This window comes from Perca fluviatilis, chromosome 11 (genome assembly GCF_010015445.1).
Source record: "Perca fluviatilis chromosome 11, GENO_Pfluv_1.0, whole genome shotgun sequence".
In the NCBI taxonomy this organism is placed as follows: Eukaryota; Metazoa; Chordata; class Actinopteri; order Perciformes; family Percidae; genus Perca; species Perca fluviatilis.
In genome coordinates this window covers 37,256,679-37,272,547 of record NC_053122.1, presented here as the reverse complement: position 1 = coordinate 37,272,547, position 15,869 = coordinate 37,256,679, and the positions used below count along the sequence as shown (strand labels likewise).

Genomic DNA, 15,869 nt, shown 5'->3' with positions numbered 1-15,869 from the left:
TCTGAGGAGGATATGGACAATTTTTTTCAGACCGCTATTGATCCATTTAAAGAGCTCATATTATGCTCATTTTCAGGTTCATGATTGTATTTAGAGGTTATATCAGAATAGGTTTACATGGTTTAATTTTCAAAAAACACTTTTGTTGTACTCTACATTGCTGCAGCTCCTCTTTTCACCCTGTGTGTTGAGCTCTGTTTTAGCTACATAGTGAGACTCCCATCTGTTCCATCTTTGTGGGAGTCGCACATGTTCAGTACCTAGGTTAGGACTACTAGCCAGTCAGAAGCAGAGTATGAGGGTGTGCCCAGACAGTAGCTAGGTAAGGACTACTAGCCAGTCAGAAGCAGAGTATGAGGGCGTGCCCTGACAGTAGCTAGGTAAGGACTACTAGCCAGTCAGAAGCAGAGTATGAGGGCATGCCACGCTAGCAGCTATGTGTGTGTTCCAAAGTGACCACATTTGTCTCTGAAGTAAAGGCTGGACTACAACAGAGCTGTTTGGAGCAGTTTGTGAACAGTGTTTTCTGTTGGAGATGGTAAGTCCCTTTTTGGAGTGGACTTTGGGCTTTTTTCACTTTGTAAACCTATAACATGCACAAAAAAGATATAGAACACAATAAAGTTAAGGGAAAAAGGCAAAAAGCATAATATGAGCACTTTAATGGCACTAACCATGTGTTTTTATGAGATTTTATGGAGTTGTCACATGTTTGTCAAAGTAAATGAGTTTGTGAGATTGCCCGGTTCAATAATCGTATCAAAGACAATTAGTTTGCTAGATTGCTTAGTTCAGTAACCATGTCTGTGTCACAAGTGGTTGCCATGATGGTTTCTCAAATGGAAAGCAATTTGCTGTAGCCTACACAAACACCGTTATCAGTTGAAAGCTGAAATGACACCGGTTTTGTCCTGTCAAATTGCTGTCGGGCTAATTTCCAGGTTTCTGCAGAGTTCTAGACTGTCTCAAAGCAAATTCATTGTTAATTTCCAGGTCGTGAAAGTTTAGTGTTTGCTTCAAAACACCGAAAATAAATTAACAAATCTGTCACATGTACTGTCATTTTACAAGGTGACGGTTGAGAAAACCAGCGAAGAAATGAGTCTGCACAAAAAATATTGAGATTTAAAAAGGGGAAAACTCTTCAATTTGATGTAATTGGCCTGGTCAGGCCTAACAAAATTAATTGTTTGGTTCCGGTTTCCGACAGACCCAGTCAATTTATGTGCGACCTAGGGCTGGGCGATATGGCTGAAAACTGTATCACGATATAAGTGTTTCATATCGGTCGATATCGATAATTATTGATATTTTTTATGACCTATTTAAAATAAGGACCAGGAGAAAAATATATTAAATTTAAACATTTTTATTTTAAACTTAACCTTCCTCTGATTATAATCCCCTCAGTTATAAAAGCAGAAATGTCAACACAACCATGGAAATCACTCAAATAATTAAAATGTAAACGTCTGTAAAAAGACGTTTTAAAAAAATTTAAAAAGTCTAAAATCACAGTGAAGAAAGAATAAGTAAGAACTGCTTAATAAGGTGTAATAAAATGGTGCAAAGTGTTAAATATAAACATAGAGAAACCTGAAACCTGAGAAGAACTTTTTTCTGCAGGTTTAGTGCTAGGTTGGTAACATGGCTTCTGGACAGTGCTCAGCACGTCTGCCTCCATTATTTCTTTGTAGCGTTTAGTAAGGCGCTGATGCAGAGTACCTCTCCATGGCGGTCTGCTGCTTGTGCGGTGTAGCAGCTGCAGATGTTGGACGTTGCTGACGAATACGGCTGTGCTCCAAAGTGTGATCGCGGCTAAGGTGGTAAAACAAGTTTGCGGTAGTGTTGGTGGGGACGACGGTCAGACTAATAAAATCCCCAAAACTGCCATACTGACTTTTCCTGTTTTATCAACAATTTCCTCGCTCGCTGCGGCACTCACTTTCCACTTATCGCTACACGCCGCCGGTTCTGTTATTGTAGAATCCAACACGAGACAGCGATGTGGCGCAACCAAACATGATACTGTTACATGATTGGCTGTTAGAGTGTCACTCCCTACGTTGCTAGGTTACCAGAGAGTGAGTGCCTTTGTTCATGCAACCAAACTTGCTTTGCAACTTTGGTTTCTTCCGAAGAAGAAAAACAAGTTATCGAACGTTTTATCGACCGCATTTTCTATTGATATTGATTACGTGTCTATCGCGATACATATCGTTATCGTTTTATCGCCCAGCCCTAGTGCGACCCAAATTTATTTTATGAGCTTGGGGAAGAAATGATACGAATTAATATATACATATAATAAATACACAAATAAAAAGTTTGAGGCAGACTATAATTACATTTTTGTACAGCACTCTTGCGATGCAAGATGCCGGTTTTCCTCCAGCAATGCTGGAAGAGGACCCGATGTCGCCGCAGCGGCACTTAGCGTTGCCGTGTCCAGTTTTACGGCAGCATCAGCAGCGTGAGGGTGGCGCCTTCAACCAGCCGCCTCCCGCCGCCACGGCCGCCACCGCGCGCGACGCTCACTCGCGTCTACGTCGGGAGGTTAACCAACGTACGGGCAGATGAAACCACTCAGGAACTATATGTTGGGTTTAATCTCGATCAAGAGGATGGCAACGTAGCAAGCAAACACGATCAAATGAAAGGTAGACACCCTTTAGAGTGCTCTAACGTTAGAGAAAGTCCCTGTGGCTCAATGGAGGTGGCTAACAGCAGGGAAGCTAATGACAACTTCACAACACAATTCATTTGGATAAAAGTGTTGCATTATGGAAGATAGACGGGATTCTGAACAGCGCCACACACACACACAAAAACACACACACACACACACACACACACACACACACACACACACACACACACACACACACACACAGCAGCGCCGATGAGTGTGCGTTACTTCACGCAGCACATGTAACTGGATGGAAACGATAGCTACAGATTATACATTATTTACTTCCGCAGGCGCAGATGAACTAACTGTACACTCGTTACTGTAAGTAGCCTACAATAAACCCTCCATGATTAAAGAGGCAATACTTATCAATACCCACCTACCTGTTCTACAGGCATGAACCGATATCTCAGTCTGCTCTGTCTGCGCTGTCCACTCTTGTCCACCGCGCTGTGCAAACAAAGCTTTACTCTGCAAATAGCGCCTTTTTACAAACAAGCTAAAATGAAAGATGTCAGTTTGACGTCTGTTTATCTTTGTTTGCAACAAATCTTGATTTTTGGACAAACTCCTGTAAACGTAACAGCTGTCTAAACGAACCATCCTCTCCGCTGGAGCGGTAAACCTGTGGCTTTATTATAAGACCAAAACAAATACATGTGGCTACTTAATATGCACGTGAATTACATGTTTTCAATTTATTAAGCGACAACTGGTAGGCACACACAGGTAACAGGTAGGCTATGTTATGAAAAAATTGAGTATCCTTCGCTACTATAAAGGAAGAAAAAATTCCTACCTATCCCTTGCTGCCACTGGGAAAAAAATAACAAATTCCCTATCGACCCATGACCTCAACTGACAACCAACCAAAACCAAACAATTTTTTATTTTTTGTTATGCCTAACAGAGCTTGCTGTTTCAGTCTGGTCAATAACCATATATCCTTTGCTCTCTAATTGTAAATACAGTAGCCGTGCATGTCTGATTGAAGCTAGTTTGATTTGGGTAGATTATGCTGTGTTCCTGCTGTGAGAAAATGAGTTTGTTTGAATTGGCCTGACATTGATTGACATGTCTGTCTCACCGCCGGTCACTGAGGCTTGAGACAAACTAGAGGACTTGAAACGCTAAAGCACAATTAGTGGAATGCTTTTACATTTGTATCTTTTGAGTCAGAAATATGCTCACACTCGAGCCCATTAGGAAAGGGCAGAGAGTCTGATTTATTTATTTTTTTGCTTCAACTAAAATTATACTAATGTATCTTTTGACCTGCAGAAATGTTCAGTGTGCATCATTAAGCTTTCATATAATGGTGACTCCATTAAAGTGTCGGGTCAGTGTGAGGGGTTGGATGTGACTCAACGTACTATACGCCACACAACAAAACAGATATTCTATATTGTTCTGTCCCTATGCTTTCAGTCGTCTGGAAGGGCAAATCTGGTGTTATTTTGCCTGATCAATATCTAGTGTGTCTCTAACCTCATGTCCAACAGATGCTGGGTGGGCTGTAGGCCTGTAACAACTATTACATAATTGTCTTGTCAATATTTTTCGCCATTTAACAGCAATTATTTGCAAACATTAGCTAAGCTCCTAAGACTGTTAATGGTAATTGATTATTTGGTTTAGGCATGCCAAGTTAGTAATTATTGGACGGACTGTTGAGCTAAAGCTATGCTAGTGGCAGCTGTCACTTGTTGCCATAGCAACTCCAGACATCCTGGGCTGTAGCTGCTTCAAGCCAGAGAAACTGCTGATTAAATAACCATCACCACCCTTCGCCTTTTTTTCCAGAGGACTGCATAGGCTGTGTGCTTATCTGGGTCACTTAACTGTGATGTAACCAGAAGATGTTTCCTGGAATTCATTTTCAACTAGAGCTGGAAAGATTAATCGATTAGTTGTCAACTTTTAAATTAATCTCCAACTATTTTGATAATCGACTTTTTTTTTTTTTTTTTTTAAGACAAAAGTCAAAATTTTCTGATCCCAGCCTCTTAAATGTGAATATGTTCTAGTTTCTTCTGTCCTCTGTGACAATAAATTGTTGTGATTTGTGGACAAAACAAGACATTGGAGGACGTTATTTTGGGCTTTGGGGAACACTGATCCACATTTTCACCATTTTATAGACCAAACAACTAATTGATTAATCGAGGGAAAAAAATCAACCGATTTAATCAACTATGAAAACAATCGTTAGTTGCAGCCCTACTTTAAAGTTTTAATTTGTCTGAAAATGTAATACATAAATATTTTCAAATTTGACTGAAAGAGACAATTATATTGTTAATCGCAATTATTTCTGAGACAATTAATTGTGCAGCAACATTTTAAATTGTTACAGCTCTAGTAGGCTCTACTCTAAAAGCACTTATGTATTCCAGTTCAGTGTGGGCAAGTAGTCCTGTGCAGTTTTAAGGCCCTTGTTACGCATTTGTTTTCAGTTAATCTAGCTGATTGGACCTTTCCCAGGACTGTGTGGGGGTGTCTAGATTGATTGACAGACAGACAGACATCTTCCTGAGCCTCCTGTTAGCGTTGTTGCACCTGTTAGGGCAGGACAGATGACAGCTTTATTGTTCTTATTGGTAGAAAAGATTTGCAACGTAATAAATTCCCGTCTAAGCTCTGACCCACCTTCTAATCAGCCAGAACAACTGAAATCACCTGTATGGCTGTTCAGAGGCTTTAATGAATGTTATATGTTGAGCAGAAAGGAACTGCATCAGCTTTATACGAGTTTAGAGGGTAAAACTACACTCTGTTTTGGCTTGGGATGCTGCCGTTGTCACGGTTTGCTGGGTGGCTTGGTCAAGTTCTTTGTCCACATTGGGTCGCTGCTGTTTGGTTTGTTTTTGACAGTCTATGATATGACTAATGTTGCTTTGCTATTTGAAATGCATATGTAAAGTCTCTCTGATTCATTGTGTCCAATAGCTGGACAGTCAATTTTCTTTTCATACGTCGGGCTGCTTTTTAATCTTAGATATGCAACAGTGCTGAGAGTCTTGACATTAAAATACTTAAATACTCATTAAATGATGGTGAGCAGTGTTTCCCATGGGTTGATGGTTTACTTGTGGTGGTGGGAGGTGCAGGATGTGACGGCTGGGTTCACTAATAAACTACGCTAAGGTTAATTGTTTATAGGTGACACTAAAGTTTTAGTGTAGACTATGATGTGCGTTGCCAATTAAACCTGGTTGGTTTGTCAAATGTTATGGTTTAGCAAATAAAATGCCTAATTACCCAGAGCCCAAATGTTAACAGCTTAACCTTAAAACCATACTATCATCCATACAGAAAAGTTACATGTTATAAATCTCAACACTAGCTAAGTTTCCATCCACTTGTCAATCGAATTATCTGAAGTTCGGTAAAAAAACTCATGCGAATAAAGCTGGTGAAAGTGTGTTTCCATCCAACAGCTTTAAAGCGAATAAAAACCTGTGCGTAATGACGTCACATGCTGTTTTGCGATTTAAATTGGTATATCGAATTGATTTGAGACATTTTATGGTGTTTCCATTCATTTTTGAACTGAATCGCACAAGATTCAAGCAAACTCTTGCGAACAAAGTTTTGCTAGACAAAAGTAGTTAATATTAGAAGCCAAGCTATAGCCTAAGCTCCGATGGACCTTTTGGCTGAGGATCTGATCCAGCTCATCAAAAAGGTGGAACTTGCCTTATATTTTCCCTCCGGCACCGCTGTGAGACAACTCTTTTTTGAGCCGTGTATCGCTGTTTGAGCGCCTTCCGGTTACTCCGCAGGACGTCCCACGGCTTGTCGTAAGGGACATTCTAAAAAGCTTAATGTGGTTTAATGTATCTAAACAACGATCAATCCTCACCAGATGTATCATGGTCATATCTTGTCATGAACACTTAAGCCTGTCAAAAAAACTAAATCGAAATCCAACGATTATAAGTTATCTCACGTTAATGTTTTCTTCATCATAGTGTCAGATAACGTCCATAATATTTGGACATTGGGTTAGATTTGACCGTTTTTAAGTGGTTATGATGAGCAATATAGGAGAGGATTTTTTTGGTGATGACTGATCGTTGTTTAGGTACATTAAACCATGTTAAGCTTTTTCACATTAGGACTTATAAAGCCAATGAGAACCATGGAGAGTCAACCCCCAGCCGCTCCGCTGCCCTGAAGCAGAAACGCTTTATGTCAGATAACGTCCATAATAATTGGACTTTGGGTTAGATTATTTGACAGTTTTCCGTGGTTATGATGGGTAATATGAGAGAGAAATTTGGTGATGATTGATCATTGTTTAGGTACATTAAACCACGTTAAGCTTTTTCCTCGCCATATTAATATTAATAGGCTACGGCCACTGATGAAGAAAATATTAACGTAAGAACTTCTATAATCGTTGGATTTTGATTTAGTTTTTTTGACAGGCTTAAGTGTTCATGACAAGATATAACCATGATAAATCTGGTGATGATTGATCGTTGTTTAGATACATTAAACCACGTTAAGCTGTTTCAAGTTAAGAGTTTAATGTCCCTGTCATAGCCTAACTGTTGGTCATTTCCTTCGCGAGCTCCTGATAAATCATGGCGTTTCTTAGATTTTTGCTATCTAAAATAGCCGTTATATTTTTCTGGTAAATTAAATAAAAAAAGTATCTCGTCTCCTTGTTTGTCCACTTACATCTGTTTTTATTTTGCAAACAGCAGAAATACTGGGCGGAAATGAACTTAAACTTCTTCTTCTTCGTTTAATTGCGGGTTGCAACCATAAAATGACCTAAAACTTAATCGCAATTCATTATTTATTCGGCAAATAACGTTTCCATCAGCGTTTATCGCATAAGCCGTATATCGTTCAAGAGAAAATCCGATGAGACCGAACGTATTTTATTTGAGTCGATATTCATGAAATTCAGTCGGATTTTACTGTTTCCATAAGGCATTTTTCATTCAATATCACTTAATTCGGATAAAAACGTGTCGATGGAAACATAGCTGCTGTCTATCTTAAGTTAATTATTGTTCATATATCATTGTTGGTTTTAATCCGTGTTTTTTTTGGGATCCTAGTAAACATATACATGTCCGTGTTGCACTCATTAAAATCTCACCTGAACGGATTTCTGTCATTCAAACTAGGGCTGGCCATATATCGATATTGTATCGATATATGAGACTAGATATTGTCTTAGATTTTAGATACCATAATATTGTGACATGAAACGAGTGTGGTCTCTCCTGGTTTTAAAGGTCAGATTACAGTTAAGTGATGGTATTTTCTGAATTTACTAATCTGTTCTAGCTGTTCTATTATTTGCTTTTAACCACTTAGTCATTATATCTACATTACTGATGATTATTTATCAATAATCTCATTGTGTAAATATTTTTTGAAAGCCCCATTAGCCAACACTACAATATCGCCGCAATATCAACATTGAGGTATTTGGTCCAAAATATTGTGATATTTGATTCACTCCATATTGACGACTCCAAATTGTAGTTTAAAACTTTTATTTTAACAGCCAACTTAGTAAAATATCAGTTTTTATTTAGGCTCAAGTCCATAGCTAATGGGCAGGGAGACGGAGAGAATGGGAACAGGCTCTGTTAGGACCGGTTAGCTCCAGTTAACTCCATTGGTCTGCGTACACTATTTAATGACATTGTTTGGGAAAAACGGCTACTGTGTAGGTGGTAACCTTGCTTCTGTGATGGGTGGAGTGTTGGCGTTAAGGATGCACTGTATACATCACGAATATCATAACTTATCGTGAATTGTGAGTTTCACAGGTTTGTCAGCCACTTTAGGCTGCACACACAAATGCTACTTTGTTGTCCTGTAATGTGCTTTGCTGCAGCTCCAACAACTAAAAGTTAGGTTTCATAAACTCTGCATTTGGTATTTCAAAGGGATTGTTCAGCAGTGACGTTAAGTGAACTTGGCTAGAAAGAGGCTTGATGGTGTTTTTGAAATGCTACATGCAGTGCTTTCAGTTTTTCATTTTGACAGTTTGCTGTGGACTCAAGAGTAGAGAGGTATGGTATGTAAAAAGGAAGAAGAGTGCATAAACGCCAATAAAATGTAGAAACAAGCAAGTGTGGCATTGCATTTTAAAAAGGCAACACACAGGTGTATGAGTTATTTTATTCATCTTTAACATCAGAATCTTCATCATCCACTGCTTAAATGCATAAACAAAAAATAAGGTTTGTAGGACAGGTTATTACAGATCTGCAATATTTTATTAGGCCAGAAACTCATCCGTCCATGTCTAAAGTCTGTTTCCTTTCCTTTCCTGGTCCTCGTGCAGCTTTCAGCTTGGACACAGAGCAGCCCGACTACGACCTGGACTCGGAAGACGATGCGTTTGTCAACAAGCTGAAAAAGAAGATGGAGATCAGCTTCCTCCAATTTGAGGAGATGATTGACCGGCTGGAGAAAGGCAGTGGACAGCAGGTTGGCACCGTTAGTGTCTTTATCTGGCCCTAAAACACAGCTGTAAAGAAAAACTTGTGAAATACCTTCCAGACCATTGCAAAATGCGCTCAAATAAATCTGTCAATCATTCCCCGGCCGATACTGATTATTAGTAGTTAATGAAACCGATAGACGATATTTGGAGCACAAAATTAATATTTTGGAATGTTACAAACTCCAACACAAAACATAGTTTAAATGCTTTAAGCAGTTATTTAATGAATTAGAAACTTTCAACATAATACACAGTACAACAGAGTCAGCTGGTGTTTGGGGGGGGGGGACTTTAAGTCGGACTCAGTGGTGAGTCAAACTGAAGCAGAGGGACAGACACAGAGCTGTAGCCAAAGTAGAACACTTTTTAATTCATTAACTTTGTCGGTTATCGGGCAAATAAAACGCTGATACAGATGATCTGCAATCTGCCAAAAAACAGCCCGATAATCAGCCAGCGCCCATAAACGGTCTGTCCCTAATACCCACATTAAATGGTTGGTAACACAAATTTGAAACCATTTATGGTAAGAAACAATCCTCAAAAAAGCCCTGCATAACAGATTTGTCACCCTCACGGATCTGTTATATTACTCTTAAAATACTCTTAAAAAAAAAACAACCACACACTCTTTTTTTATATTAAAAAAAAAAAAAAAAAAAAAAAAAAAAAAAAAAAAAAAAAAAAAAAAAAAAAAAAAAAAAAAAAAAAAAAAAAAAAAAAAAAAAAAAAAAATTCGGCTTTTTTTTAACTGATGGGGATCGACATTCACCCTGCTAACCTTACTCTGATCATGTACGTCAGCTTGTAGCGATCACCTCCTTTAATCACACATGCCCTGCGCCACAAACCCACCGCCTGGATGCCGGCACTTTCAAACCAACATGGCGCGCGGCCACTCACCAGTGTCAGTCCAGAGTGTCTCGTAGCTTGCCAGCTCTTGGCAACAAGTACAAAAAGTCTGCCTTCCTTAAGAGCTTTTCACACTGGGAGCGATTTTCGCGCCTCGTAATTCATTTTCAATGAGAATGCGACGCGCCGTGCAAATCACTGAACGAGAGACAGACTCTTGATGTTTGAGTTCTCTAAAATATAAACATGTTTTCTAAACAGTGATCAGGATAGCGGGGCTTCTGCTTGTCAGAGCATCCACACGAGAGTGGATTTATCGGTTAACGTTCGTGGTTATGACTATGCTAATTTAGCTATCAACAACAAGAGTCTGTGGTTAGGAAAGACTAGGACTGCCACTATTTGGTATAAATGGACCTGTGATTAGGGATATATGATACCAGTCAGCTATTGTCATTCAGTTGTACACCAGGGATACAGTAGTGCACAGAATCTCCATGGTTACCACACATTGATCGCCTGGTGTTGAATCGCGGATCACATGAGGAGCGTAATAGACCCCGCAGATCACCGCCACTACGCAGGTGAAGTGTCCCTCCCCGTGTGAAAAGCCCTTAAGTCACCCGTTTTTACAGAAGCGTATAACTTGAGTTCTCCACACCTCCTCCATGACGTCACCAGGAAACCAGCTGTCAGGCTGTTATTTCCTGGAGACATCGTTAAACAGGAGAAGAAAATCAGAGATTGACTATTAAGTGCAGGAGGCTCACCAAGTTTAGTTTTCGTTGTCTCTTTCGCAGCGGGGAACTTCTTTGGTTGGGGGTTTGCTGGGATCCTAAAGAGAACTGTTTTGGTGTAGAGAGAGAGAGATAGAATACTTAAGTTCAATTAATTAAGCTTAAGACATGATTTTTTTTTGTTACTTTGTTTATTTTGTTTTATTTTTGTAAACAAAAAATGGTGTGCAGCTCTGTTATCTGAGCAAAATTCAAGTATCGGATCGAGACTCTGTATCAGCAGATATTCAATATTTTAAAGATCGAATTGGGGGGGGGGTCAGAAAAGCTGATTGGGACATCCATAGCTGTGATCAATAATTGTTAACTTGACACCAGATCTAGCCATGTGTTGTTGAATATTTTTTGTTCAAAGGTGAAATGATGGCAAATCTAAATATCCTCATCTTGTTAGCTGTTGTGTAGTTGGACATGCTTCAGTGGCAATACGTCAACTGGGGACAAAGACAATGATGCATTCTTATACCTCGTTGCAGCAAATATTTCATCCCGTTAGACAGGCTTCCTCCTCGTGTTATCATTTTCTCATGGTGATCACATTTTACTGTCAGACATTTTACGTTGATGGAAGATATTCTAAAGAAGAATGCTATCAGGCACCGCCAACCACGTTCAATGAACTGCATCCTGCTACGCTTACAGAACGTATTTTGTCCGCACGTAGCTGTGTGTGAGACACTCGGAACAGCTTTACTGATGCTGGGTCTCTCCAGATGGAATGAATTAAAGGCACACGTGTGAGATTTGGTCAGCCTATAAATTCTGTTTGTCCGCTCAACAAGCTGAGCTTCTCTGTAAAATTGGGAATGATGAAGGCAAACTTGTTCAATCGGTTATGGTCCATTTAGAAGGAGGCTAAATTCCCTGATCAGATAAGATTGAATACATCTAAATAAATCAAGTCTATTGGCTATGAACGTACCGTGATGTACCTAAGATAAGTCAGGTAAAACCATTCTCCCAACCCACCACAGTGACCAGATACTTTAACTTTTACATTGAGCCCAGTGGATTTAGTTTAATTAGTGATACTACAGCACTGAACACGGACTCCATGAAGTTGTAGTTTCCTCTCAACCCCTCTTTTGGAGGATGTATATGCCACCAAGTGGTCATTTGAAGAATTTAACCTTGATGGTAATTTTGTGATCTTAGTAAACAGTTTCCTTTTATCCAATGACTTTTTTTAATAAATGTTTTGTGTCTTAATGTTAGGCTCAAAGCACTAATAATGTGCTGTTCATAAGGTTTACATCTTATGATAGCTTATATGTTGCATTCCATTTTTTTCCCTCGAACACTCAGAACCGTAAGAATGACGAGGCGTCCTACGAGAAGATGCTGAAGCTCCGCAGGGATCTGAGCCGAGCCGTCACCATCCTGGAGATGATCAAAAGGAGGGAGAAGAGCAAGAGAGAGCTGCTGCACCTCACACTGGAGATCTTTGAGAAGAGGTGAGCCTGCCCCTGGGGCTGCACACACAATCTAGTAGTACAGCAATAAACTGGCAGGGTGGAGACGGCATGGGGACGTTATGAAGGAAGATGTTGGATGACCGCTCAATGTAAAACTGAGATTAAGGAATAGTTAAAGCTACTGTTTTTCTGTTTCAGTAGTGTGCTATTGGGCAATATTTCCAAATGCATTTCCATTGCTGTAGTTGGAGGGAAAACATACCACTTTGCCAAATAATGTGGTTTGAAATGTTTTTAGTGTTTTTCAACATTTTTAAAGCCCCCCTCCCCCCTGTTGATCTCTGGTGTAGGCAGTTGATCAGTTGGCTAAAGTTTTTTTTCCTCCCTTTTTCTTTCCCAGAAACGTCATGTCAGACTATGGTGGTGAGGTGATGGCAGAGGTGTTGGCTGAGCGGGCGCTGGTGAGGCCGCAGATCATTCCCCTGGTCCCGGTCACCAACCAGTACCGACACCAGGACCACCTGGACCCCAAGGACTACAAGTCCAAGGTAAGGCTCACTGTTAGGATCAGGGTTCTACCACTGGACTGGATCATTTAAAGCACGTGTCAAACTCGAGGCCCGCGGGCCAAATCTGGCCCCTCACAGATTACGATCCGGCCCGCATATCAATTTAGCTTCACAATACATTTTGGCCCACCTAAATTATGACATTTTTGTCACTTTTTCCGACATTTTTGTCACTTTTTACGACATTTTTGTACTTTTTCCCGACATTTTTGTCACTTTTTCTGTTTTTGGGCACTTCTTTTCCTATGATGGCTGAGGAACTTTTTCCTGACTTCTTTAGGACTATCTGTCGACCAAACTGTGAGTGAGAAGACCATATGACACGTGCAATAATACAATCAAAGATATTTGACTGTTTCAATTGAATGTCTAGCCCTTGATGCGATTCTTATTTTCCAGCATGGCCCTCTGGGAAATTGAGTTTGACACCCCTGATTTAAAGGAAAGGGTCAAGATGTTGTCCATATAAATGTCTGATTACACATTTAATACACTGCCCGTTAAGGCTGCACAATATATAGTTTTTTTATCGTCACGGCAATATCAACTGGCGCAATAAACGCATTGCGAAATGCTGCGACATATTGTGAAAAACAGATTTTTTTGTGTTAATTGAAAGAGAATATCAGTAGAAAACTGCACTTTAAAATGTATAAATATTCTTTTTTGAAGTGTTGCCTTTTTATATTCAATTTGTTCAATAAGAGATGGAAATTATTTCCTTTTCCTTGTTTTAAATTCAACAAGCAATTTGTTGTATTTTAGCAGAATACTGAAAGCAGCAGGAATATAGAACGAAGTACACTGTAATATCTGTTTATTTATCACAAGTTACATCTTTATTGTGATATTCAACAACGTAATCGCATAATGCATATTTTCCTTATATCGGGCAGCCCTACTACCTGTGTGGAGTGTTATTCATTATTATAAAATGGACACATTGTTGTATTTATGTATATTGCAAAAAACCAAAAACTTAAGTCCATGTGTGTTTGAGCTCTAACATTAAAATGAGGCAGTTTGAAATGGTAATATTGGTTGTATTTTCAGCGAGCCGTATGCATGACTAAAGGTTGCCCGAAGTCTTAAATGTATGTTTTGAAGGTGATCTAAAGTCTCATGAGTTATCTCTTCTCCCACGTTCAGCCTGAGAAGACCGAAGTTCCCCGACAGAAGAGGAAGTATGAGAAGAAGCAGAAGGCATTGCCTCTGTCGTCGGGTGCCCCCCACCATCCGGGTCCCGTTGTCTTCAATGCCAAGGACCTCAACCAGTATGACTTCCCCAGCTCGGATGACGAGCCCTTCTCCCAGGTACATGCGCCACTCGTACAAACACGGGCACTCATTCATGCAAAGCCAAGCACGCTATGCAGACCGAGCATGACCGCTTGACTCACAAAATTGGTTGTTTGTAGATGATTTAGTTGGATGTGTTTAAGTGAAATCTCTAATATTAATCCTCATACAGGAGTGTATCAAGGTTTTCGAACAAAACAAACAGCCACGTTTCTGCATGCATTAGTTAGTCTCCAACTTTGTAGGCTGACATAGATGTGTTTCAGGGATTCCGCGGGTTCTTAAAAAGTCTCAAATTTCAAAATAAAAATTTTAGGCCTTAAAAAGTCCAAAATTAGCTAAAGTATTGTGTTCTAGGTCTTCCTTTCCTGCATCAATGCAACGCTACCACTAATGCTTTTTTTCTTCTTTTTTAGTTCCGTGGTGTTATAGTTATTTCTTTCACTAGTCCAAATATAATTCACTGTATTAGGACTACAAATGAGACCAACGTGCTACTTATATCAGCTTTCGTGTCATTGCCGCAAGTCTCTCTCAGATCGTACCACAGACCATAAAGGGATTTTATTCTTCAGCTAGGGGGAAGTGCAAGTTTAGCCATACTACAAAAACTGAATTTAAGGCTTAGTTGATGTTGTGATAAATGTCTTAAATATCATTCATAATGGTCTTAAAAAGTCTTAAATTTGACTTGGTGAAACCAGCAGAAACTGTTTACAGAATTCAGTAGAAACGGATGCAATATCTCCAATTTTGCATAAAACTTGACATGACCGTGATGATGTGACTGTAATATGACAGAAGCAAATGTAACTTTTAAAACAATTTTTTTTCTCCATGGCTGCATATTGTGATACTTAGGTGAACGCCCCTGGATGGATTTAGTGTAAAGTTAAGCAACAAAGCACACAACACATGCTGGTAAAAGGGTTCATTGCAGGAAATGAAATAACAAACTTGTGAGCAGATCACCCTACCCGAGCTCTTTCCGTAGCTGCACTCCGCCCTTTTTGTCCTGATAATTCCACTCAGAATTGCAAAACCACATGAGATGAGTGGGTGGGCTTCAGTGTTATAAATTCTGCTCTTCCACTGACCTTAACCTCTGTGTCCACAGCTGCACTCAGGCTCATCGGAAGCAGAGGAGGAGAACGACCCAGATGGTGCCTACGCCTTTCGCAGAAAGGCAGGCTGTCAGTACTACGCTGTAAGTACTGTGGTCATCCACACGGTTTATGAAAAAAAAAGCATATTGGAGTTTATTTTTACATGATGGTGGGTTTAAGGGGCCACAATGTCTCAGCAGTGATGCCCTCAGATTGTAGGGGCTTTCGAATGCTAATGTTTTTTAGAATTAAATCTTTATAGCGGAGTTTACAGATTTTAAGTTTGTTTCCGTTTTTATTTATACGTCCTCATATCATTAAAACACAATTTCAGACGGTACAATGATCAAATGCAGGACGCTTGAAATGGGGAACCCCAAATAAGCTACTTAAAACTTTTAGAGGGGGCCCAATAACATTAAACCTAAAACGGAGAATATACAGATACTAAAACTCAATTCACGATAGACTCAACACAGACAAATACCACAAAAACAGACCATCCCAGTACAACACTAATGCACTTCAGCCTTTGTTTTTTTGTTTTTTCTTTTTAAGCCAGTTTAGATGTTTTTCCCTTGTGGCATATGTATAACAGAATGAGCTCAGAATATGTTTAATTTAACCTGTGGATGACCTGAAATGTCATGCAATA

At 39.6% G+C, this 15,869-nt stretch overlaps 1 protein-coding gene across 1 annotated transcript in view; it reads left to right on the top strand.

The window, feature by feature from the left end:
- LOC120567715 (enhancer of polycomb homolog 1-like) overlaps positions 1–15,869 on the top strand; it is a 42,152-nt gene that overhangs the window by 15,827 nt on the left and 10,456 nt on the right. Inside the window, exons 3-8 of the mRNA XM_039814684.1 lie at positions 9,015–9,186; positions 10,290–10,347; positions 12,041–12,279; positions 12,641–12,788; positions 13,959–14,123; positions 15,226–15,315. Coding sequence (XP_039670618.1) covers positions 9,015–9,186; positions 10,290–10,347; positions 12,041–12,279; positions 12,641–12,788; positions 13,959–14,123; positions 15,226–15,315 — 872 coding nt within the window. The remainder of the gene's footprint in view (positions 1–9,014; positions 9,187–10,289; positions 10,348–12,040; positions 12,280–12,640; positions 12,789–13,958; positions 14,124–15,225; positions 15,316–15,869) is intronic.